The following is a 27169-nucleotide window of genomic DNA, read 5'->3' as shown; positions in this document are numbered from 1 at the left end:
ATAGAGCTTTCTTTTGGTAGTATTTAATTGCCACAGGGTTTTTATTTTTTGCACTATAAACGAAAGAAGACCACAAATTTAAAAAAAAAAAAGTTTTTCTTTGTTTCTTTCATAACATTTTGCAAACGGGTAATTTTTCTCCTTCACTGATGTGCGATGATGAAGCTGCACTGATAGGCAGCACTGATGGGCACTGATGAGGCAACACGGATAGCCAGCACTGATGGCACTGATAGGCTGCACTGATGAAGCAGCACTGATGAGGCTGATAGGTGGCACTAATAGGTAGCACTGAAGAGCACTGAATGGTGGCACTGAATGACAACACTGATAGGTGGCATTGACTGGTGACACTGCTGGGCACAGATTGGCAGCACTGCTGGAAACTGATGGGCAGCACTGTTGGGCACTGATGGGCAGCACCGTTGGGCACTGATGGGCACTTTTGGGACTGAACTGATAATCAGGGTATCGATAAGCAGTACCCTGATTATCAGTGTAGATGTCTCCCTTCACATTTGCCGGTTATTGGCAGTACTTTCCTGACGCCTGACACTGTGACAGCGTCAGGCAAGTACTGCCAATAACCGGAAAGTGTATTTACATGGTGATCAGCTGTGATTGGACACAGCTGATCATGGTGTAAAAGGCCACTATGATTGGCTCTTTACCACGTCATCTGATCAGCTGTGTCCAAAGGAGGCTGGGGGCGTGATCTGAGAGGACATCAATCACATGCAATGCACATGGTTGTGGTGGGGATAATGCAGCAACATATCACTTCCTCACCACCTGTCAAATGCCCTTGAAAAGCAATTTGTGTGTGGATTGCTTTTCAGAGGACTGTCAGTCTTTTCTGGTCTCTTTCAGTACCCTGCGCTGTTCACTCCAAATCCTGCCTCTCAATGTCTTAATCACAGGATTTGTGTGAGATACTGACTAACAGGATTGGCACACACTGTGTACCTGCTCCCAGCCACAGACGCCTGGAAGAGAGTGGGGAACAGCATCCCTTCTATACTATCTGTGATAGGTAGTGCCCCCTATGATGGGTAGTGCCTCCTCTATATCCCCCTATGTTTGGTAGTGCCCCCTCTATACCCCCTATGATGGGTTGTGCCCCCTCTTTGCCCCCCTATGGTGGGTGGTGCCCCCTCTATATCCCCCTTAGATGGGTAGTGCCCCCTCTATGCCCCCCCATGATGGGTGGTGCCCCCTCTATATCCCCCTTAGATGGGTAGTACCCCCTCTATACCCCCCATGATGGGTAGTTCCCCCTCCATATCCCTCTATACCCCCTTTGTAATGTAGTGCCCCTCTATATCCCCTATGATGGATACTTCCCCCTCCCCTCTATACCACTCTGTGATGTGTGTTGCACCCTCATTGAACTGACCTGAGCCAGTTTGCCGGATGCAGTGAGCAGCATATAGCTGGAGTACCTAGTCTGTCCATCCCTGCTCAGTTCCCCCACAGTCCTGCCACCTGGCTCAGTACTTCCACGGTTCCACCTGGCGGCTGAGTTTGTCCACCTGCTCCTGCAGCTCCGAGTTCTCGCACTGCAGGCTGGTGATGGACCAGGAGAGGGGCCCCAACAGGAGCAGTATGTCCTCAAGCTGCCTCTCCAGCCCACATCTGAACTCCTCCGTCTCAGCTTACAGCCCCTACATGGTCTCCCATAGTGGACATTCCCTCTCCACCTTCGGTACTCTCCTGCAGCCTACACCTTCAACCCTGGCTCCAGTGAGCATGAGGAGACAGGAGAAGATTGTGATGGAGCCATCACCGACACCAGCCCATGGCACTATGAGCGGCTCCTCTGGAGTAATTTCTGTGCCCCTCTAAATTTTGCACCCTGAGCAACGGCCCTGCTGCCCCCCCCGCTACTCCACTAGTCCAGACAAAACATATTTCTGAGTTTTGGCTAGAGTAAGACAGTATTAGAACTCAAATTAGATTTTTACTGCCATCTATGGCTCCATTAAAGAGATTTACCTTCACTTCTGTCCTCCTGGCAAATGTTTTAACACACAGGAAATAAGGGGAGCACTCCAATAGCAACACAGACAAAAGTAAAATGCTGTTCATTGGTAGATTAGAGGAGGGTTAGACGTCCTGTCAGATTGTTATTTGTGTCTCAGATTTTTTCTCACTTCCTAAGGAGCAGGGGTGGACTGACAACTCATGGGGCCCCCGGGCAATAGGGGATCATGGGGCCCCTGTGTCCTTGCCCAAACTCAAAAAAGCCTATGAAAAAGGTACCAGGGGCATCTCATGGGGCCCCCTACTGACCCCAGGCCCTCAGGCAGTGCCCGAGTTTCCAAATGGTCAGTCCGCCCCTGCTAAGGAGTACCTATTATTTGTAAGTGGGCAGGAAGTACACAAATGGCAGTTGAAAAAAACAGAAGTTCCAATCCTTACCTACTCAATACACAACTAGAAAAAATATTTTGTCTCGGCTTACACTTAAATATCTAAAGTTTCACAGTTTGTATAGGAATACTAAATTAATCAAATAACTTTAGAATATACATTCTAGGGAAACCTGGTTTCTGTGAAAATATGATCATTTATGGTGTACACATTCCTCTGTTTGTCATGTGCATGAATAAACATTTGAATTTGTTTCTGCGCGTGTCATTTTATCCTTCTCTGCATGATAGGTCAGTTTCAGCTTCACTAACTACCTGCGTCAAGGTCTTTGGGCAAGTGTCAGTGGTATCAGTTTGACATCAATTTGAAAATATCACTCAGAATTCATTGGCAGGTTAATTTCACCACTCTTTAATCTGCATTTGACATGCTTCAAGTGAATTTTGCATTTCCATAATATCCTATAGGAAGGCAAAACCCGCTTAAAGAGAACAATAATCCAACAATGTAGGTCTTAAAGTGGTTGTAAACCCTTACATATATCCAGTGAAGTGACTGACCTCAGGTGATACACAGACATGAAACAAATCCTCCTTTATAAGTTATACCTGTTTCTCTTCAGTCTTCTCTTCCTTACAACTGTTCATAATGCAACATTTATAAAGCCTGTCTGTTTTCAGAAAGCAGGGGGTGGAGAGCTGAAATTACACACTGCAGAGCTCAGTGAGGAGAGCTCTGAGCCCTGATTAGAGGGAAGGGACACCCCCTCCCCCTTCACACAGCACACAGGAATAGAGCAAAGGCTATCAATCACAGGCTGTGTGCTGGAGCTCCCTCCCCGTCACCTTTTTTGACTTGGTATCAAGAAAACTATTCTGGCAAAACCACTGCATAGAGCAGGTAACTATAACATGTTTGTTATTTTAAAGAAAAAAAAACATTTAGTATAACTTTAAGACATTTGAAAAGCAATAGATATTTATTTTTTTTTGCTAAACTTGAGTATTTAAAATGTACTACTTTAGTAAACGAGCCCCTAAACTGATATCCAACCCTTTCACACACTCACTCCACCCTGTGTACCTACAGTACTATTTTGAGAAGTGATTCATGCTGATAGCAGAGGAATAAAGCAGCAGACAGAAATTACACTTAGTGCTCTTAATTTCTTAATTAATAGCACTAAGTACACACTCTAGAGGGATATGATTTGTTCATATTTCATGTCTGAGGTTTACAGCCACTTAAATGCTTCAGGACCTTTTCCAGTATCATCACAAAATGTGGGAGATAGGGGAAACATGAACACCCTTTATAGTGTTCATATGCTGTGGACCCAGAGTAGCTTGGTCTCCCTGTACAGCAATAGTAGGAAAATTCAATTTATATCATGATATGTATTTCAAATATGTTACCAAGGGATAATCCCTTGAGATAATTGTTTCATTCTAAGGCAAGTCATACATTATATATTTTTTTTTTGTTCACCAGAAGGTTGAACAAAAAAAATGTGCTGGTTCCCCCATCCACAGATTATATGTGGATTGGGGAATAACTCTTGCACCTATATTGTGTTCTGCCAGTGGGGAGTCTTCCCTGTTGACAGAAAACAACTACTAGTCCTGTCAGCTATATCCACTGATTGGGAGAAGAAATTCTGACTGGGTGGTTTTACAGAAGTTGATGGCGAGATCAACCTCTGTACAACTAGCTTTCCCATAGATGGATCAAAATTCATCCAGTCCCTGCTGAATTTTGATCCACCTATACCTAGTTTTAGTGCCTGGACTACTAAGGAGGGAGAGGGGGTGGAGCCGAGTCATGCTTTGTGTGTCTTATGGACACACAGGGCTGGCACAGGAGTGAGCATGTATGGGTGCCCCCAGAGCAAGCAGCTCGCTCTGGGAGCACTCAGAGGGGTTGAGGAGCCAGAAGCATCATCGGGGGACATGAGTAAAGGAGGATCAGGCCTGTTCTGTGCAAAACCACTGCATAGAGCAGGTAAATATAACATGTTTGTTATTTTAAAGAAAAAAAAACATTTAGTATAACTTTAAGACATTTTAAAAGCAATAGAATTTTTTTTTTTTGCTAAACTTGATTCAGTATTTGAAATGTACTACTTTAGTAAACTAGCCCCTAAACTGATATCCAACCCTTTCACACACTCACTCCACCCTATGTACCTATAGTACTATTTTTATTGAGAAAATAAATGGTCAATAATACTCAACTCCAACCAAAACATTTAGTTTAGTTTTCAGTTAGTGAGTCCCTTTTGGGAAAACTTTCCCTTACCTGTCAGGGCAGAGAGTATTTGGAATAAGTACTGATTAAAAACACATTGTTAGAAGTGTAGGTGTGGGTTAGAGATTCTGACAATGTTTTAATTACTGCATTTGCCCTCCTGTTCTGGCAGTGCCTGCAACCCCCATCCCACAGGTATCACAGGGACAGGAAGTGAGGGAAAAAATCTCTACAATGGTGTCACAGGCAGAAATAAAAAACAGGAAACTGAACACTTACCAACTCTAGCTACAGTGCCTTGAAAAAGTATTCACACCCCTTGAAATTTTCCACATTTTGTCATGTTACAACCAAAAACATAAATGTATTTTATTCAGATTTTATGTGATAGACCAACACAAAGTGGCACAATATTGTGAAGTGGAAGGAAACTGATAAATGGTTTTCAAAATATATTACAAATAAAGTGTGGGGTGTATTTGTATTCAACCCCCCTGAGTCAATACTTTGTAGAACCACCTTTCGCTGCAATCACAGCTGCAAGTCTTTTTGGGTATGTCTCTACCGGCTTTGCATATCTAGAGAGTGAAATTTATGCCCAATCATCTTTGCAAAATAGCTCAAGCTCTGTCAGATTGGATGGAGAGTGTCTATGAACATCAATTTTCAAGTCTTGCAACAGATTCTCAATTGGATTTAGGTCTGGACTTTGACTGAACCATTCTAACAAATGAATATGCTTTGATCTAAACCTTTCCATTGTAGCTCTGGCTGTATGTTTAGGGTTGTTGTCCTGTTGGAAGGTGAACCTCTGCCCCAGTCTCAAGTCTTTTGCAGACTCTAACAGGTTTTCTTCTAAGATTGCCCTGTATTTGGCTCCATCCATCTTCCCATCAACTCTGACCACCAACCCTGTCCCTGCTGAAGTAAAACATCCCCACAACATGATGCTACCACCACCATGTGGGGATGGTGTGCTCAGGGTGATGAGCAGTACTAGTTTTCCGACACACATAGTGTTTTGCTTTTAGGTCAAAAAGTTCAATTTTTATCTCATCTGACAAGAGCACTTTCTTCCACATTGCTGTGTCCCCCACATGGCTTCTGCAAACAGGACTTCTTATGGCTTTCTTTCAAACATGGCTTTCTTCTTGCCACTTTTCCAAAAAGGCCAGATTTGTGGAATGCACGACTAATAGTTGTCCTGTGGACAGATTCTCCCACCTGAGCTGTGGATCTCTGCAGATCCTCCAAAGTTACCATGAGCCTCTTGGCTGCTTCTGTGATTAATGCTCCCCTTGCCCAGCCTGTGTCAGTTTATATGGACAGCCATGTCTTGGTAGGTTTGCAGTTGTGCCATACTCTTTCCACTTTCAGATGATGGATTGAACAGTGCTCCATGAGATATTCAAAGCTTGGGATATTTTTTATAACCTAATCCTGCTTTAAATGTCTCCACAACTTTATCCCTGCCCTGTCTGGTGTGTTCCTTGGCCTCCATGATGCTGTTTGTTTATTCTCTTTATTCTCTAACAAACCTCTGAGGGTTTCCCAAAACAGCTGTAATTTTCCTGAGATTAAATTACACACAGGTGGACTCAATTTACTAATTATATGACTTCTGAAAGCAATTGGTTCCATTAGATTTTAGCTAGGGTTATTTTTAGATATTTATTTGTAAAAAAAATAGAAAGCCATTTATCATTTTCCTTCCACTTCACAATTATGTGCCACTTTGTGTTGGTCTATCACAAAAAATCCCAATAAAATACATTTAAATTTTTAGTTGTAACATGTAAAAATGTGGAAAATTTCAAGGGGTATAAATACTTTTTCAAGGTACTGTAAATAGAAATGTTTTGTCTAAAATAAAACTACTGAAAAAAATTACCCTCTCTACAGGAAAGCATTACTTTGTCTATCCTCTGCTTTTCTACAAATCCAAGTTCTCTTTTTGTATGGTTCCATTAAATTTTAGCTAGGGTTATTTTTAGATATTTATTTGTAAAAAAAATAGAAAACCATTTATCATTTTCCTTCCACTTCACAATTATGTGCCACTTTGTGTTGGTCTATCACAAAAAATCCCAATAAAATACATTTAAATTTTTAGTTGTAACATGTAAAAATGTGGACAATTTCAAGGGGTATAAATACTTTTTCAAGGTACTGTAAACAGAAATGTTTTGTCTAAAATAAAACTACTGAAAAAATTACCCTCTGTACAGGAAAGCATTACTTTGTCTATCCTCTGCTTTTCTACAAATCCAAGTTCTCTTTTTGTATGGCAGTGTCCCTTCAAGAGCAAAACAAAATTAATAGGAAAGAATCATAATGACATAATGTATACTTTAAAAAAAAATCAGGTATTTCTTTTATTTTCTGCTGTAGCTGCAGGGAACGCTCTGTGATAGTAGGAAAGCCCTTTCACATGACACCACCTCCAAAGGCTTGTTTCCCTGCTTTGATCAATAGAAGTTAACACCAGCCTGAATCAAATGTTATTTTAAGGAGTTCTGACTTGTACAGTATTTGTGAATTGGCTTTTAGATTGATGTTATGATAATGGCTAATATGTATGGCTTGATGTAGTGATAATGGATAACGCTGACAGTTATATAATAGAGCTAGTTTTGATAGGTCTCCGCCGTGTGCAGAGCAGGCTGAATAAAGCATTGTATACACCCCTGTGAATTGAACCTTTATTGATATGACTTGTGGTGCATGTTGTGTGCCAAGAAAAGAATTGCCAAACAAGAGAAAGTAGATTTGTAAACTGACTCTATTACATGCAACATTCAAACATAGAATATATCTAAACCCAAGAACAAAATGTACTATATTGTAATTTACCAGTCCTTTGATTTGGTGACTGCATTAATGTTCTATTGTAATTTTTTTGGTGTTTCAATCAAATGCTTCCTCTTAAAGGGTGACTACACTCACGCACTGTACTATATCTATGAAGGAACAATGTTGTCACCATAGGCTGCTCTCCTGGTTTAAAATGCAAATGTCTCCCCCTCTCCTAATCTCTATTACAGAGAGAGGTGTTGCTTTGCAGTTAACAAAGGATAGATGCAGTTAACAAAGAAAAGGTAATTTTCTATACTTGCAGAAAATGTACTTAGCTTTAAAACAGGGGTCTCCAAACTTTCTAAACAAAGGGGCAGTTTACTGTCCTTCAGACTTTAGGGGGGCCGAACTGTGGCCATTGAGAGTAGAAAACATCCCGAGGTCAGTGAGAATAGACAATGCCCCATCTTTGGTGTCAGTGGGAGGGATAATGCCCCATTTTTGGTGTCAGTGGGAAGAATTGCGATGCATTGTTTGCGTCAGTGGGAGGAACTGTTCCCCGTCATTGGTGTTATTGAGGGGAATTGTGCCCTATAGTTGGTGTCATTGGAAGGAATTATACCTCATTGTTGGCATCAGTGGATGAAATAGTGCCCCAAGGATAAAAGCAAGCAAAGGGCCGCATCAGGCCCCTGGGCCACAGTTTGGAGACCACTGCTTTAACCTCCCTGGCGGTATTCCCAAGTGTAGCTCAGGGTAAAGTTTCAGCACCACAAGCGGTAACCACGAGCTGCACTCGGGAATACCCTGCAGAATTGCTCCGGGATCTCTTCTGCACTTACCTTGTCCTGCGCTCCCTCGATGTCCCCCCTGCAGTGTCCCTGGCAATGTCCTCCTGCCGATGCCGGCATCTGTCTTCCAGGTTCCGTTCCCTGCAACGTCAGGACGTACAGAGACGGAACTGGTGGGAAATTTGAAAATTGTAGAAGTGACATTCACTAAATTCACTAAAATCACATAGTAAAACATTACTGTATCAAACCATTTCACATACATTCTGTCCCTAGTGCTTTGTCCTGTGCCCTGCCTGCATTTTGTCTGTTCTTTCTGCCTGGAAACTGAGAAATGTCCATGGCGTCCAAAAAGCGTCCCTTTAGGTCAAAAGCGGTTTTAGACCGGCTAGAGAACAGCAATAGTAAATCAGAACCACTTGCAGAATTGAGTGATAATGATTCGTGGGGAAATTCGTCATCAGACACTGAAAACGATTTTGCGACTTGCTCAGTGATGTGCGAACTTGGCGCTATATTTCAAATTTCAGTGTTTTGGTTTGATTATATTATTATTTATTATTATTATATTATTATTTTTATGATTATTTATTAAATTATAATTTATGATTTCGTGTTTCAAATATTAACATACCCGGGATGTTTACTAGACTCTTGTTTGGATAGATTTCAGTGAGTTATTCCTAAAAATTACAGGCCTACAATAAAAAAACAACATATTTTAATGCAAAAAAAGTACTGTTTTGAGCACAGAAATACTGACATAATCAGACTGCTAGGGAGGCTACAAAAAAGAAAACTAATGCAGCCACCACAACGGCTAGTGAGCTGGAATATTTATCATTTTTGTTTTTGGGTTACATATAACAATACAAGCCTAATATTTCTGATTTGTAAAACAAACACATTTCTGTAACGTAACCTTTATTTCTAAACAGCTGTCTGTTTTATGGTAGGTTCAAGTACCATTGGAGGAGGAATTTCCATTGTATTTCATTTCTTCATACAAATGGCCTCAGTATATCCACAGGCCTCTGGATCAAAAGAATTGTGCAGCATCCTGGGCATTTTCAACAGCAAGTAATACATAATTACATTATACTATTTATTGCATAGGTACATAAATTGTTTAAAATGTTTTTCGTTTTCTTTTAGCTAGAACCAGAAATTGTTAAAATTTAGTCAGCTTTTTCCTGTCTTTGTCAGTTGGAGACATTTTCCTTCTCTTCTTGTCCTGAACACACAAAAGGAAATGAGAGGAAAACTCTTTTTAGACAGTTTCATCAACCTGAGTTTCCCATTGGAAGATTTGCTGTCTATTCCAGTTTCGGTGAAAAATGTAAACGTATGGATTTCCCGTCATATTCTTTCCCGATGTTAATAATCGGAAGGGCAAAAAGAGAAGATGAAGCTCCCCAATGGGTACACAGACAGCAATAACAACTTGACAAGAGTTCTAACCCCTTTCAGTTCTACCATAAACAAAAAAGTTTTGAATTTCAAAACCTTTTTTTTTCTGTCAAAGCAGAAATGTTAGCTCAGTGTGTACCTGTAAGGACCATGTCACCCTATTGAAAGTTTTCTCCTCACTGTGTGTCAAATTCTGTGGGATTTTAGTTAACAATTAGGAATGACAAAGCAACTCCTTGATGGTTTGGCCATTGAGAGAGCAATGCCCACCACAGGTGAGATGAGTAGCTATGTTGTTGTTGGTGAATTGTCTCCAGCAACAGAATTTATAGTGTGACCCAAGACACTACAGCTGGCCATACATGGATTGAAATTCATCTGGTTCACCAGGGACTGTCCAAGATTTGATCCATGTTTGGGCAGACTGATTGACCCCAAGTCAATCCATCAAATTTATATTCAATTTATAATACATTTTATACATATGATTACTGCTGGGGGCTATAATCATACCCCTGCCGGCAGAACACAATAGCGCTCTGAGAGACATTCCCCAATCAACAAAATCGAGCAACTTTCTTTCCTTCCACCATGGGTGGAATCAATACCTCCACCTGCAACAAGTATTCAGATAAGGTGCTTTGCTTTTCTTCCTGCATGCTTTTTCAGTACATTAGCTCAGAACATTAGGATCAGCATTGCCGGTCTATTACTATTTTCAACAGTAGGTCAGCAATGGTAGCCTCCAAAATTTCCTTTAAATGTCCTTTAAAGGCTAAGTTCATCTTTTGAAAAAAAAAAATAACTGCACATTTGTTTTCTAAGAAGCCTGCAGAGCATTGCACTCTTGACCAGTAGATCCCTGGGTGCAATGCCAGGCTCCTGCAGACTCTCAAGATAGCTGTCTGCCTGCTCACCAGTGCCCCTGTAGTCCATTGAGAACTACAAGCCATGAGCTGCAATTGCGGAAGGTACTTGTAGTCTATTCATTCACAGAAAACTTGAATGAATGATGCAGTAGTGTGGGTGGAGGCCCGCACAGCTGCACAGTTTTAATATTGTAACAGCATTTGCAAGGAGAGGATCCCCCCGCCTGCTATCACAGGAAGGGGGGGGGGGGAATCGGGGGGAAGATACAGATGCTGGAACATGTTACATGTAACGCCCTAAAAACGAGTGGAAAGTATAACATGTTCCAAAAGTAAACTTATGTTTTAATTTTAATCCTTTTGAAAAATCTGGTACATCTTCTATCTTCTGTAAATAATGTTTTGCAACTGTTATTGCAGAGTGCAAAGCTTTAATCTCTGAGTGATGCATATTTCATAAACTTTTCAAGCTGTTTAAAAGTCCCTAATTAATAGTATTTAATTTTATTTTCTTCATTAAATATGATTATTCCTAGTTCAAACATAAAATACAAATCTACATTCATCTTACATTTCATTTGCCCAGTGCCTGTTGATAATTAATTTCTGTGAAAATATTATACCAGCAGTTAAGCTCTCAAAAGGAAGAAAAGCCAAACATACCCTATTTGATGGCATGAGCACAGATGAAAACTTCAGTTAAAGAGGGTGTGCGCACTAATGCTAAGCTAAATATATTTATTATCCCTGCCAGTGACCTCATCACTTCTCAAGTCATATGTGACAGCACAAACTTCCCAGCTTTTTCCAGGCCCAGTCCTCTTCCATGCCAGTGGATATGTAAGAGCACGGGCATCCCTTCTCCTCTCATGAAAGAATTAGTGCTTAGTATTTGGATCAGCACTTTCACATGAGGGTAGGGAGACTGAGCTTCTAAATATGAATATATACGCTAGTGGCATCAACACCTTACAGTCCTGCATGTATAATGCCAGTATTTAATGTCGATACTAGCTATTTAGGTTTCAAGGGGAAGACTTAAAAAATGACTGAATGCTTCACTCTCCAAACACCAACCTGGTGTTTATTGACTTTGGGCTTTTCTACACCATTATGGCCAATGGTAAATAAATAAGTGGGAATTCATAACAGTCTATGTGTGTTTTTCACAAAAAGAATTCTTGTGTTTGTCAAATTACATTGGTGTTATGATAGTATAGATGCTCTGTTGAATTCTTGGAAGAATAAGCGATGGCTAATTTTAAGAAGAATAAGCGATTGCTAATTTTAATAAGAATATGTGCTCTTCTTATTACAGGTGTTGCAGCAGATCGGATAGCAATACACTCTGAAGGCCGCTACACATTAAACCTCTCTCCTCAACATTTAATCTCTTGTAATGTTCACAATCAAAATGGATGCAGGGGAGGACACGTAGATGGTGCTTGGTGGTTCCTGAGAAAACGTGGGTAAATATATTTTAGGTTAGAAAGTATGTGGAACAAATAATAATTTAAAGTATACTAAGTAAAGTAAATTGATTGGAAAAATTGTCCAAAAGTTTGTCATAATAATGTTTCTTTCCCTTTTAGGGCTCACTCACATGCATGTAATAGGCATACAGTGTACAGTTTCATTTGCATATGTATGCATCTGTATCATAGTATATGGGCCTGTTCACACAACTGTGTATAGCAACAGAAATGTTCCACTGCATATAGCAGCATAAAAAGAAGGGGGTGCATCCGGTGCCATCCAGCAGGCAGAATTAAGGGACCTGCTCCTCGCTGACATGTCAATAACAACAAAGCAATTACACACAGCTAGTCTAAAAGATGCACTGGTGGTCCATGCACAAAACAAGCTGTATATGTGCCACCAGTGAATCAATAGGGTTATTCACTAAGGCGGAAGAGAGCAAAATCTGGAGAAAATCTGCCTAGAAACCAATCAACTTCCAGGTTTTGTTACCAAAGATTAATTGAACAAGCTGAGGTTAGAAGCTGATTGGCTGCTATGCACAGCTGCACTGGATTCTAAGTGCACCAGTTTTAGTAAATCTCATCCAATGACTCATTTAGTCTGTCAGTGTACAATTTCGCATTGTTGTTATTAATATGTTGGCCAGGAGCCATGGAGGTGGCCATGTACAAAACCAAGTTTCTTGTCTTCCCCCCAGCCCAGACACCACCCCCCATTGACTTCTCCGTCACATCCAACAACGCCACCATCAAACCCGCCCCGCAAGCCAGAGTACTTGGTGTCATTCTGGACTCCAATCTATCCTTCCAGCCCCAAGTCCAATCTTTAACAAACTCGTGCAGACTCCACCTCCGCAACATCGGCAAAATACGCACATTCCTAACCCCAGAAATCACTAAACAGCTCATCCACTCCCTCATCATATCACGACTCGATTACTGCAACTCCCTCCTCACTGGCCTGCCTCGCCGCTGGGTATCCCTGCTTCAGTCGATCCTGAATACGGCAGCCAGACTCATTCACCGTTCCAACTGCTCCATCTCCACCACCCCCCTTTGCCAATCCCTCCACTGGCTTCCGATTGCGCAACGGATCAAATTCAAAATCCTAACTCTGACGTACAAAGCTGTCCACCATACTGCCCCGAACTACATCACTGACCTAATATCCAAGTACCGCCCAGCATGCACACTCCGCTCCTCACAAGACCTCCTTCTCTCTGTTCGCTGGTCTCCTCCTCCCATGCCTGCCTCCAGGACTTCTACAGGGTGTCACCCATCCTCTGGAACTCCCTGCCCCAACCCATCAGATTATCACCTACTCTCCTCTCCTTTAGGTGCACCCTGAAAACCCATCTCTTCAGGGAAGCCTACCCCACCCCTGCTAACCTGCCGACCTCCTCCACTCTTCCTACCACTCTATCCCCCACAGCTATCCCCTCCCTCCTAGATTGTAAGCTCGAAAGAGCAGGGCCCTCAATCCCCTCATGTTTTGCATTGTATTGGTATTGTTCTGTCACATGTTCTGTCCCCCTTTGTAATATACAGCGCTGAGCGAACCATTGGCGCTTTATAAATACTGTATAATAATAATAATAATGTACAAATGGACCAAGATTATCCTTTTTTCACTTACATACTGTATATTGACTTAAACCTCAATTTAACTGACACTGTTTAGTTTGCTGTTCACTAGGATTTTGGATTTAAGTAAGAATTAACAGTGATACACAAGCTAACATTGCCAGTCCCAAGATAAAATAATATTAACCACTATATGCCCAATGCATGTCATACTGGTTTAAGATTAATGCCTAGTTGCAGAGCGTAGATATACTTAAATGCAAACTGTAATGGCTTTTGATGAATTTAATATACATTTTTTAACCCACCCTTGATGAAAGATAAAGCAATCTTAATGCATTAGGTCAGTTTTGCAATGTTGACATGTTTTAATAAAATTGTACATATCATCACCAGGGGAGGATCCAGACAATTTTGGGGGGGTGCTGTGTGGGTGCTGAAAATATTAGTGGGGTGCTAACGTGGCTCGTTCTTGTGGGCATGGCCAATGGTTGGTGTGGCAAAGAGTGGTTGTTTTTTCATGGTCTATCCCATTGCATAAACAAAATAGGGCCTTGGGGCACGCAGAATTGATTGTTGGAGTAAAACAAGCCGAAATGGAACCAACAATGATAAACCATAGTATAGGGGCCAGCAGTGATAACCCCCAGTACATGTTAGGACCAGCCATAACACCCAGCTCAGCATAGTAACTAACCCCCCGAGCACGGAACAAAAATAAACAACCAGCACAACACAACAATGATCGAAAGCATGGCACAACAATGAACCGACAACAATGAACTGCAAGCATGGAACAACAATGAACAGCAAGCGTGGCACAATTATAAACCTCCAATATTGCACAATAATTAACCCTTTAGCATGGCACAACAATTAAATCCCAGCATGGCACAATAATAAACCCCAGAACAGCACAGTAATAAACCCCCAGGAATGTGCATTATAAACTACCAGAACTGCACAATAATTAACCCCAACATTGTATCATATTAATCTCCAGGTTTATAGCAATCAGTGTGCTCCCTTTATTGTGAAGCATACACCAGAGCACATGGAATGAAGGTATCAGCACTATGTAACTAATGTGTGGGAATCAGGACTGTGTACAACAATACTTTGTCAGTGTGCCCCCTGTACAGTGGTGGTCAGTGTGCCCCCTGTACAATGCATATAGTGAGGGGACAGTAAGCCCCCTTTAGAGTGCCCAGTGCAGGAAAGTGACCCCTTAGAGTGCCCAGAGCAGGACAGTGAACCCTCAGAATACCCAGAGCAAAACAGTGACCTCTTAAAGTGTCCAGAGCAGGAGAGTGCCCTCTTAGAGTGCCCAGAGCAGGAGAGTGTCCCCATAGAGTATTCAGATTAGGAGTTAACCCTTAGAGTGCCCAGGGCAGGAATCCCCCCCTTAGAGTGCTCAGAGCAGAAGAGTACCCAGAGCAGGAGAGTGCCCCCTTTAAACTGCCCTGAGCAGGGGAGCTCCCCCTTAGAGCTCCTAAAGCAGGAGAGTTCCCACTTAGAGTGTCCAGAGCTGAAGAGTGCCATTTTTATAGTGCCCAGAGCAGAAGAGTGCCCTCTTTAGAATGCCCATAGCAGGTGAATGCCCCCTTTAGAATGCCCAGAATAGGCAAGTGTCCTCTTAGAGTGCCCAGAGCAGGAGGATGCCCAGTGCAGAAGAGTGCCCAGAGCAGAAACGTGCACCATTTAGAGTGCCCAGAGCAGGAAGGTGACCCCTTAGAGATCCCAGGGCAAGACAGTGACCCCTTAGAGTGCCCAGAGCAGGAGAGAGCCCTCTTTAGAGTTTCCAGAGCATGACAGTGACTCCTTAGAGTGCCCAGAGCTTGCCAGTGACCACTTAGAGAGCCTAGAGCAGGACAATGACCCCTAAGAGTGCCCAGAGCAGGACAGTTACCCCTCAGAATGCACAGAGCAGGACAGTGACCCCTCAGAGTCCCCAGAGCATGACAGTGACCCCACAGAGTACCCAGAGCAGGACAGTGACACCATATAGTGCACAGAGCAGGAAAGTGACCCATACAGTGCACATAGCAGGACAATGATCCCTCAGAGTGCCCATAGCAGGATACTGACCACTCTCAGTGCCCAGAGCAGGAAAGTGACCCCTCAGAGTACCCAGAGCAGTACAGTGACCCCATACAGTGCCCAGAGCAGGACAGCGGCTCATACATTATCCAGAGCATGACAGTGACCCCATACAGTGCCCAAAGCAGAACAGTGACCCTATCCAGTGCCTAGAGCAGGACAGTGACCCTTTACAGTGCCAAGAGCAGGACAGTGACCCCATACAGTGCCCAGAGTAGGACAGTTACCCCATACAGTGCCCAGAGCAGGACAGTGACCACTTATAGTGGCCAGAGGAGTGTGAGTGATGCCTTAGAGTCTAATGGTGCACTCTAATGGGGACACCTGATCATCATCTGGGCACTGTAAGCAGCAAGGCACAGGAGTCCCTCCTTAGAGTGCTCAGAGCAGAATAGTGCCCAGAGCAGGAGAGTGCCCCCTTTAAACTGCTCTGAGCAGGGGAGCTCCCTCTTAGAGCTCCTAAAGCAGGAGAGTCCCCCCTTAGAGTGCTCAGAGCAGAAGAGTGCCCCCTTTAAACTGCCCTGAGCAGGGGAGCTCCCTCTTAGAGCTCCTAAAGCAGGAGAGTTCCCACTTAGAGTGTCCAGAGCAGAAGAGTGCCATCTTTAGCGGCTCCATTAGGAACAGAACAATGACTGCAGCAACGTTGAATCCTCCTCCTAATCCTTCCTCCTCAGACCACACCACATGACCATGGCCCTTGCACAACAGGACACCCCCCCCCCCCCCATCCCCTGCTGCTCTTGTCCTCTGAGACTGGCAGCTTGCCTCCTCTCTATCCTTAGCAGTTAGCACACTTGCTTCCTCCATGTTAGTGGGGTGCTGGGCTGGGCTCTCTCAGCTACTTCCTTCCTCCTTCCATCCCATTCTTCTTTTGCTAGCACATTCAGAGGTGCCACATGCCACCAGTGCTTTTATAAGGTAGAGCCTCTGCACAACACTGGGTCGATCCGCAACTGATGCGGAGCTCACCACCCAGCCCCTGCCAGGTTTGGCTGAACATTAATGGCTTATGCAGCTGTATCCCTCCAATTCAGAATAGAGTCCCTAGCTCCCTTGCAGACAGGACTTGCAGCAAGTACCAGAATATTTAAAAACAAAATCAAGTAACTGTACTGCAGTACCTCAGTGGAAATTTTGGGGGTATTATGAGGGTGTTTGAAGATTTTTGGGGGATATTTCAGCACTCCCAAGCATCCACCCTGTGCTGCCCCTGATCATCACAACTATTAGGATGGTTGAAGATTTTTTGGGGCTGCTTAAGCATTCCCAAGCACCCACCCGGTGCCATCCCTGATCATCACATCTATTAGGGTGCTTTCACACTACTCCACTGAAAAAAATGCATTAAATGAATGTGTTTTTTATGCATTTTTGATTAGTTTCTGGTGCATTTTATGTGTTCCTGACTCCCAGCATGCACCTGCAAGCCTGCATTGTGTATGCTTTTTTGACACTTTCTCCAATCATTTCAATTAGGAGTTGGATTTTGGTGCTTTTTTGAAAAGCACACAAAAGTTGCAGCATTCAGGACTACCCACGGCACAGTGTTGTTAGTACTGGATAAAGAATACGATATGTCGATTAAATATATAATGCAGCGCTAAATTCATAAAGTGACAAATGCATATACAGTGAAGCACAATGTAATAGCGCTAAAGTGACCACAGCATATATGGAGTGTATCGGCAAAATTGACGAAAATAAATTTGAATGGATTATTCAATAGTGACAATAATGAAAAGGTTCCACATAAAGGTAATTAAATGATGAACTGGTTAATAAATGATGAATAAATCCGGACAGGAAATGGATAACAATCAACATATACTGTAATGAGTCCAGAGTGATCTGTGAATCTCCGTGCACATAATGCGCATAAATAAATATCCAAATGATCCTTGGCGAACATCTGGACTCAGGCGGGGATAAGGGGCTCCACTGGCACACTGACAGCACACAGGGAAAAACTCCAGACCTCACACACCGGACCCTCACAGCTCCTCTAGTACTTTTCCATCAAAGGTATATGTTTCCAAAAAGGATAATTCTCCACCTTGAACAGCTCATAAACAAGCCCCAAACAAGAGTATTGATAGTGTAGTATTTTTATTTTTAATTCCAGCAAAAATCTCATCCAAATGGTAAATCAGTGTAAGCTTACAGAATCTAAGATGGCCGCCGGCCTTCCACGTGGCCTCAGCGGTGTGACATCACTGCAGTAAGGCTCCTCCCTGACACATTTTATGCGCGAGCACGTTATCAAAGGGATGTTTATAATATTCCATGTTAGAGCATGGAGAAGGGCATGGTATTGTTGGGCCTGGTGCTGAGGTCTTTACATGGATAGGGATCTCCGTATGCCAGTTGATAAGAAAAGAAAAAAGAAAAGGGGAAGGAGGTGAAAATGAAGGTACTAAGGGACATACAAGGTGGAAAGTGGAAGGATGTCACCAGGGAAAGAAAGGGGAGGTGGGCGGGGGACAAGAGCAAAAACAGGGGGGACGTAAAGTGGGGTTAGAGCAGTAGGGGGAAAGGGCCATCTCTTACTTTCTCTATGTCTTGTGGGGAGTGTGTTTAATCCCATTTTGGGCAGATGTAGACATCAGAAAGAAAGGTCTAAGAAAGAGTTAAGGTCTGAGCCACTCCTGCAACTAATAGCTATTTAGGGTAGGGTAGGGTAGGTTTTAATTAATGAGTGGGACCATTGCATGGTTGGGCAGGGGGATGTAAGTAATTTTTAATTAATGGCTAAAACCTACAACATACTTACTAAATCTACTATATCTTACTAAAAAAATTTAAGTTATCTAGTAATTCTGACATGTTTTTAATGATTCATGTAAAGTATAAATTTTAAAATGTCAACTATAACATTAAATAATGATTATGAATATCCCAATTTCTAAGCAAAATGTTCAGATATTGTGGTCAAAGTCATTCATTTTTACCTTTACAATTTAAATTTGTGATAATCAGCTGGAAAAATTAACTTGCTGTTAATGATCTTATAACTAACTATGTAAACATATACAATATCATTGGAAATGTCTGATTTTTTTACAGGTTGGTGTCACATGAATGCTATCCTTTTAAAGCAGACAACAGTAATAATGTGCATACCATATGCAACCTTTCAAGTGATTCAGACCAAAATGGCAAACCATATGCAACAAAGCCATGCCCAAACAGTTTAGTTGAATCTAATTACCTCTATCAGTGCAGCCCACCTTACAGGATACCATCAAATGTAAGTATGCTATGTTTAACCAGATCAATCTTACATAGGGCTGATACAGAGTTAGCCAAATATGAACAAAATATACATTGCTCAAAAAAATTAAAGGAACACTTTGTAATCAGAGTATAACAGTAAGTCAATTAAACTCTTGTGATACTGAACTGGTCAGTTAAGTAGCAGAGGGGGTTGTTAATCAGTTTCAGCTGCTTTGGTGTTAATTAAATTTACAACAGTTGCACTACAGTATATGGGCAACAATGAGATGACCCCAAAACCGGAATGGTTTTACAGGTGGAGGCCACTGACATTTTTTTCCCTACTCATCTTTTCTGACAGTTTTTCACTAGTTTTGCATATGGCTAGGGTCAGTGTCACTACTGGTTGCATGAGGCGATACCTGGACCCTACAGAGGTTGCACAGGCAGTCCAACTCCTCCAGGATGGCACATCAATATGTGCCATTGCCAGAAGGTTTGCTGTGTCTCCCTGCACAGTCTCAAGAGCATGGAGGAGATTCCAGGAGACAAGCACTTACTCTTGGAGAGCTGGACTTGGCCGTAGAAGGTCTTTAACCCATCAGCAGGTCCGGTATCTGCTCCTTTGTGCAAGGAGGAACAGGATGAGCACTGCCAAAGCTATACAAAATGACCTCCAGCAGGCCACTGGTGTTATTGTCTCTGACTAAACAATCAGAAACAGACTTCATGAGGGTGGCCTGAGGTCCCGATGTCATATAATGGGCCCTGTGCTCACTCACCATAGAGCTCAATTGGCATTTCCCATTGAACAGCAGAATTGGCAGGTCCTCCACTGGTGTCCTGTGCTTTTCACAGATGAGAGAAGTTTCACCCTGAGCACATGTGACAGATGTGAAAGGGTCTGGAGAAGCCATGCAGATCATTATGCTGCCTGTAACATTGTTCAGCATGACCATTTTGGTGGTGGGTCAGTGTTGGTCTGGGGAGGCATACCCATGGAGGAACGCACAGACTTCTACAGGATAGACAATAGCACCCTGACTCCTGTTAGGTATTGGGATTAAATCCTTGGACCCACTGTCAGACCCTACTCTGGTGCATTGGGTCCTGGGTTCCTCCTGGTGCACGACAATGCCCGGCCTCATGTGAAGAGAGTATGTAAGCAGTTCCTGGAGGATGAAGGAACTGAATGGCCCACACGCTTGGCTCACATAAATCCAATAGAACACCTCTGGGATATCATCTTTTGGTCCATCCAATGCTGCCAGGTTGCACCTCAGACTCTCCAGCAGCTCACTGATGCACTGGTCCAGATCTGGATGGAAATACCCCAAGAAACCATCTCTGGTCTCATTAAGAGCATGCCCTGACATTGTCAGGCATGCATACAAGGACATGGGGGCCATACAAACTACTGAGTACCATTTTGAGGTGCTGCAGTGACATTTCAGCAAAATGGACTAGCCTGCTGCATCATTTTTTCACTTTGATTTTTGGGGTGTCTTTGAATTCAGTCCTCTTTATGTTGATAATTGTCATTTCCATCAAATGATGGTGCATCCTTACGTTCCTAACACATTACCGAGTCCATATTAGCATAGATATTCAGCATGATATTTTTCCCCATTGAGATCTGATTTGTTTTCAAAGTATTCCTTTAAGTTTTTTGAGCAGTGTATTATATGTTTCTCAGCTAATTTCAGGGATTGTCATTAATAGTTTGATAGTTAAAGCAGAACTTCACTCTCTCTGTTAACTATTTTAAGTCATTATGCTCAGGGACGGACTGACCATTTGGAAACAGTGACAGTGTGAGGAAAGTACTGCCGATAACCAGAAAATGTGTTTATATTGTGATCAGCTGTGATTAGACACAGATGATCATGTAGTAAAATTCTGCTGTGATTGGCCCTATACCATGTCATGTAATCAGCTGTGTCCAAAGGACACAACACTCACAGAGAGCGCCAGGTGCACGCCACTGGGGGCACGTGGGGGGCGCAGTTCTGGGAGGACATCATGTGACACCCTCCCAGAACCGGATGACCATGCTGTAGACAGCCTCTATGCCACCCTCCCAGCCCCTATGCCATTTGTTTGACAATTCCTTACCTAGTAGCATAAAAATCAGCTATTATCAGTCAAATTTTATGCACTTCAATGATTTACCAATTTTTTTAGGCATAGGAAAGGGGTAATTAGTAAAAGCATTGTGTAACAGTGAGATGCCCAAGCATGGGGATCTGAAATGTACAGGCCACTACTAATACCCCCCAAAAATGAACAAAAATGTCCATTCAAATGTGGAAAATCTAACAAAAGCCAGGCAGAAGCTAGTAGTATTATCTCTAATTAATGAGACTTCATCCCCATCAATATGAAATGTATCTGCCCCTCTAAAAGCCAACCTGCCTCAACTGACTGGGGGGGGGGGGTGAGACTGATAAATTGATCTCAGTATGCTACCATTTTGTGGTCAATTTGGTTGTAGCACCACCATTTTCTGTGTCCCTTCCTCCTTCCTCTTACAATGCTTTATGGGGTAAAGATGGCTGCTAGCCTCACAGCCACATGTTAATCTGCTCCGCATGGTGAAATGCATTATCATGTTTTGACCGTCTTTTCAATCATCTGCCGCATCTTGTTGTCTGCTGTAACCTGTTACATTCAATAAAGATCTTTGTGGATGAGAAAAAGGTGTTTGGTGAGTTTAGCTATCTGATTGTATTTGCTTATGCAGGCCAGGCATAGAGGTCTCAGCAAGGGATAAGTCACTAATACAACAGTTGAAGTCAGAATAACGTGGATAATTCCTTAAACAAAAGTATTTCTTTAAATATTTTGTAATAATATTCAGTATGCATATGGAGGCAGACATGATTTGTTATAAATGTTATGCTACTTGCTTGGTAGTACTGCACAATGATTATCCTTTACTGTTCTTCTCTCTGAATGCAAATTTATCACTCATGTTTGAACAGGAAAAACAAAGCACGTTCTATTTGGCTGAGATTTTATTCTCAGAAGTTGTTGAACAGCCAACAACAGTTATGAACTGTAACACAGTTATGAAAATATGCTACAATTGTAGCATAAATTTACTTTCAGGTAAGCATTACAATAATAACTCAAAGAATGTGGCCACTAAAAAAGTGTTTTTTTTTTCTGGTGTTTACTAGGATAATTAAATGTAATGTTTTGTTTAAATACAGGAAAGAGCAATCATGAAGGAAATTTTGGAAAATGGTCCAGTACAAGGTAAGTGACACTAACAATCAGTAAAGGCACATAGATGCCTTTGATTAGGTTAAACAATGTATATCATTAAAGAAAAAAGTAGTTGTGTGTCTATATACTATATATATATATATATATATATATATATATGTATGTATTTATTTATTTTGTATCTTATGTGTGCATGAAGTAACCCAATAATTATAGCTAGACATATATTTGTGGTTTTACTACATAACCTCTGAAGGCTCACTTAACAAAAGTAAAATTCTGTTTAGTTTGAATATTATTGTCTAGTGGCCCTAGATAGCAACATTATGCAGTTTTCCATATAGTCAATGTGTGGAGCCCTAGGGTAGGTTTTAACTTATTCAGTGAATTCAGCTTTCTTCCTGTCTGAAAGTAGGTCTGTGTTTACAGAGCTTGAAAAAATCATCTGAGTAATGACTCAGATAGCTCAGTTCCAGATTAATGATAGACACGCGATAGATCTCTGTTGATGTTTGCAGTATATGTACAAAATCAAAGTCCAGACAATTTATACAGAATCATTAAATTAAGCATATATCTATATGTTCAGAGACACCTGTCTCTTAGTGTACACTGATTTCCCACCCAGTGGGGTGTGCAGCAGTTTTCAAACTAATTTCATTTTATTTTTAAAAATTATAATTTTCATTTTTAGCAATGCCTGGAAATATAAACTTGACGCCAAGAAATCAGTTCTATTTTGGGTGACTTGTCAGACAGTTTAGGCTCAATTTAAAAAGCTTTAACACCAGGATAGACCACTTTAGTTTTAACTATGTGATATTTTTTTTTACCTGCCATTGGACATGAAATACAATACTTGCTATATATATTTTGTATGACTTTTTTTTTTTACGTAGATTTCTGATCATTGTTATTGTCAGCAATAATTGCTGTATTATAACACATACAGTACATTAATTATCTTTGCACAGATTATGAAATAGTGGGTAATTGGCACTATTGGTAATTTTATTTACAATTACAACCCAAGACACATTTTGCTACTCCTCTAGAGTATGGGGTGCAGGGGCGGATTGACCATTTGGAAACTCGGGCACTGCCCGAGGGCCCGGGTCAGTAGGGGGCCCCATGAGATGCCCCTGGTACCTTTTTCATAGGCTTTTTTGAGTTTGGGCAAGGACACAGGGGCCTCATGATCCCCTATTGCCCAGGGGTCTCATGAGTTGTCAGTCTGCCCCTGATGGGGTGCTATCAGTCTATTTGCATTTAGAGAAAATAGAATTATGCGCATCTGTGATCTGATTAGACACTCCTAAACATGGATAAAAATGCCTAAACATGGTTAAACCCACTTTAAAGCAGGAACATCTAAACACAGGAAAAATTACTCTGGAAAGCATAAAAGTTGACTTCTGATTTTAGAAAAGCTAAGTGCACGAATGCCAGTGTGAGTGAAGCCTAACTTTTTAAAACCTTTTGGCAGGTCCTCTTATGTCTTGCATTCCCACCCATTCCCCCTTGTGCCTTCTTCTCTTTTGGTACTAGGCATGGAAGGGGGTGCATATCTTGATACTAATTTTTAAGCATTTTCAAAGCTAATAGGAAAGCTCATAAGTAACTGGGCAATTCCATAGAGGAAACTTAACTAAAATAAATAAATAAAACTGAGATTGGGTCCTTTTAATGTGACTTCAAGCATGAAAAGGAAAAACACCAGTCTTTTAAATGACATGCTTGGAAAGCTGTATCTGATGTTACAAAACAGCATGATCTTCATGGAGAACATCAGTGACACTGTATTCTATGGTCACATATTAAATACAATGTAAGCACCCCAGTCTGATTAATTCCAACTTGAAAAAAAATCTTTTTAGGTAGTTTTGACTACAACACCTGATTTTTTTTTTTATCAAGCAGTAATAACCCTGAATTGGCAAGTAGATGTAACAGCCACAACACATCTGCAAATTATAGGAAAGTCCTCAATTTTATACTAATTGTCCAGTGGCAAAACCGTTTAATAGTATAGTTGTTTTTTTTTCACAGCACCACACTGCATTGTCTAAGAAGTTTAATACAATGTCAAACAGAGTGCACAAATACACAACCCCCTCCTTCTAATATTGTACAATAGCTGGACAATATGTATTCAGCATGGTAAGGCCACAATGTAAGTTTTTGTAGTTGCTGACTTTTAATTTTTGGAACCCTGGCTGAAACTCCTCTTTAAGAATTTTTTTCCCAGTAATCATAAATCACGTCTTAAGACAACCAAATATGGCTGAAAGAACCAGTCTGCAACTTCTCCAGCACATATGTGGAAGGTGTAGCCATATCTGGTGTAGGTGTTTTAGTATTCTATATACATGTTATTAATTTGAAGTTAGATCCTTCTATTTTTGTACCAATGGATAAGATATGAGCTATAGCTATCATCATATGTGATTTTTCAACAGTAAGTCAGGAGTTTAGTTTGCCTTTGCATTTTTTAATACTGTATACCCTGGTAGAGTAGGAAGAGATGATATGTGTTTTTATAGTGTCAACACGCCCTTCATGCTGCACATTTGTCATAGAACAGCTTCTCAAATGGATTCAGTTCCCCTATGGAGAGTATACATTTAGAAAGAGAATAAAAAAATTTTTTAACCTGTTGGAATCTCCAGTTGTCAAATGGATGTGAGGCTCATTCAGAACACATATCTAATAAAAGAATGTCAAAGTTTTCTTTTAATTAGTGGTACAATCTATGATAATATTTTTGGCCCAACCTCTAAACATTCTATAGTTTAATTCAGGAACTGACCCTGGTGAATTTATTAAGGATGGCATAGAGCAGTTGTATGCCCAATGGTGTATTTTAAAAAAGGAGTCACGGGCCTGGTATACTGATTTTTTGAGAGATAACATTGAGTCATGTTTTGGTATCCAAAGATTCAAGTGTAGATGAGTGTTGCTTAATGCAGACTCCATTTGGATCCATATTTTGGTGTGGTATGAAAGTGCCAATCCAGTGCCCTATTGAGAATAGTTATAATGTGAGACTTTGTGCTGATATGTTCAAACTCCAAAGCTTGCATATGCATATATGCATATTGGGACTCAGCATGTAACTTAAGATGGACAGATGACAGTCCCAGGCAGCTCTCATCTGTCTATCCTGACAGGCTCCTTTTAGGAATCAAACTTTCTTTAAATATCAAAATGCTCATTTTTTTTTTTTATTTGTTTTCAGCTGTAATGACAGTCTATGAAGATTTTTTCCTCTATAAATCTGGGATCTACAGATACAGTGGTTTGAACAAAGAAACATCTGACAGGAATCTGAGAGGCACTCATTCTGTTAAAATTATTGGGTAAGGCAATGATTCACTAAAATTTCAACAAGAAGGAGGTTTTCAAATGCATACATTTAAAATATAAAAATCAGGTGTATTCAGTAAGGCAGATATTTGCCTAAATTATCGGTCAACATGAGAACATCATAAGGAAATATTGCTTGCACCATAGAGTGTAACTGGTCAACATTTCCAGACCATCATACAACCACACAATCATTACTAAAATGACCCCTAACAGATTGCTGTCCTTACTGGTTCTTCTATCATATTTATTATCTGTCAACAGAAGCTGAGGTTAAAACACCTTTTAGATATGTCGACTCATACCGCCTTTCATCCATATGAAATAAATGCATTCTGTTATGATATTTTCATTAATTTGTTTACCCTCTGTGTTCTTTGCCAAAACGTTTATGTCCATAAAGGGCCTTAAAGTGGTTGTAAAGCTTCATTTTATTTTTGAGCAAATATGTTAAACTTACCCTGTTGTGTGCAATGCTGTTGCACAGAGCGGTCTTGAACCTCCTCTTCTGTGGTCCCACACTGGCACTCTCCCCTTTTCCCCCTTTTTGTGCTCCCCCATAGGAAGCCACTTCCTATAGGGACACACCTGCAAGCTTGCTCCCGAGCTGAGCTACATGCTTCTATTGACACACACATGCTCAGCCCTGCCCACCACTCTTTGCTCACAGAATTTGATTGATAGCAGTAGGACCCAATGGCTCCCACTGCTGCCATTGTGAGCAAAGAGAAAGGAGAGAGCCACTGCAGACGGGCACAGCATTGGCTCGAGAAAGGACTCAGGGAAGTATACAGGGGGGTGAGGGGCAATACAAATACAGGGACATTTTTTTACCTTGGGGAATGCATTCAGGTAAAAATATGTCCAGTCTTTAGAACCACTTAAAATGGTATCTATACTTTGGTTGAAAAATGTATATAACCTATTTCATTGCTTCACAAGCAATTTTGCTGAAACTTTTGCAATATATGTACCTTACTGGTGGATAATTATTTTTCTCAGCAAGTTGCAGTTAAATTATGTAGATCATTTGTAAATGTGCTGTTTTGAGAAAATATTGTGTAATTGGACTGATTTACTAAAGAATTTGAGAATTTTTACTGAAAAAATGTGTGAATCTTCACTTCAGTTATCCAATCATGTGAAGAGCAAATTCCTCTTCACTTTCAATACCCAATCATCTGCACATGTTTTTCACAATGAGGCTGATTTATTAAAAGATGTTGAGACTTTTTGGCTAAAGAAGTTTTATTATTCAATCATGTAAAAGCACAATTCCTGTTTACTTATTTTACCTTAAATTCCTGTTTCTTTGACTGGGTACTCAAACTGAACACAGCTACAATTTATTAAGTGAAGATTCACAACTCTTGTGGTAAAGCAGCCCAGTTCTATCAGGGCAAATGGCATAATGTACAAAACATCAGTTAAGCAGTCCAAAAAAAAAATTGATTGTACATACATGATTGTATATACATTTATCATCACTATCAATGTATATTGTGTTGGAAATATAAAATTATGAATAAAAAGTTAAAATAATACACTGCAATAATATTGACGTATATTTTAAAAAGATTTTATTAAAAAAAAAACAGTGCAATAGAGGTAATGGTGATGGACAAAGTATTTCAACCCATGAATGAGCAATTATATATATTAATGATATTAATGATAACTGCACTAAAGATAATTGTTCATTTATAAA

General features: G+C 41.0%; 1 protein-coding gene across 1 annotated transcript in view; it reads left to right on the top strand.

Annotated features, from left to right (window-relative positions):
* Positions 1-27169, top strand: part of TINAG (tubulointerstitial nephritis antigen) — a 113092-nt gene that overhangs the window by 65579 nt on the left and 20344 nt on the right. Inside the window, exons 5-9 of the mRNA XM_089694144.1 lie at positions 9164-9287; positions 11805-11955; positions 18715-18898; positions 22080-22125; positions 25334-25454. Of these exons, the coding sequence (XP_089550270.1) occupies positions 9164-9287; positions 11805-11955; positions 18715-18898; positions 22080-22125; positions 25334-25454 (626 nt within the window). The remainder of the gene's footprint in view (positions 1-9163; positions 9288-11804; positions 11956-18714; positions 18899-22079; positions 22126-25333; positions 25455-27169) is intronic.

The sequence above is a fragment of the Staurois parvus genome, unplaced genomic scaffold (genome assembly GCF_062004578.1).
Source record: "Staurois parvus isolate SC_StPar_1 unplaced genomic scaffold, SC_StPar_1.0 ptg000652l, whole genome shotgun sequence".
In the NCBI taxonomy this organism is placed as follows: domain Eukaryota; kingdom Metazoa; phylum Chordata; class Amphibia; order Anura; family Ranidae; genus Staurois; species Staurois parvus.
This window is presented reverse-complemented; position numbering and strand designations above follow the sequence as displayed.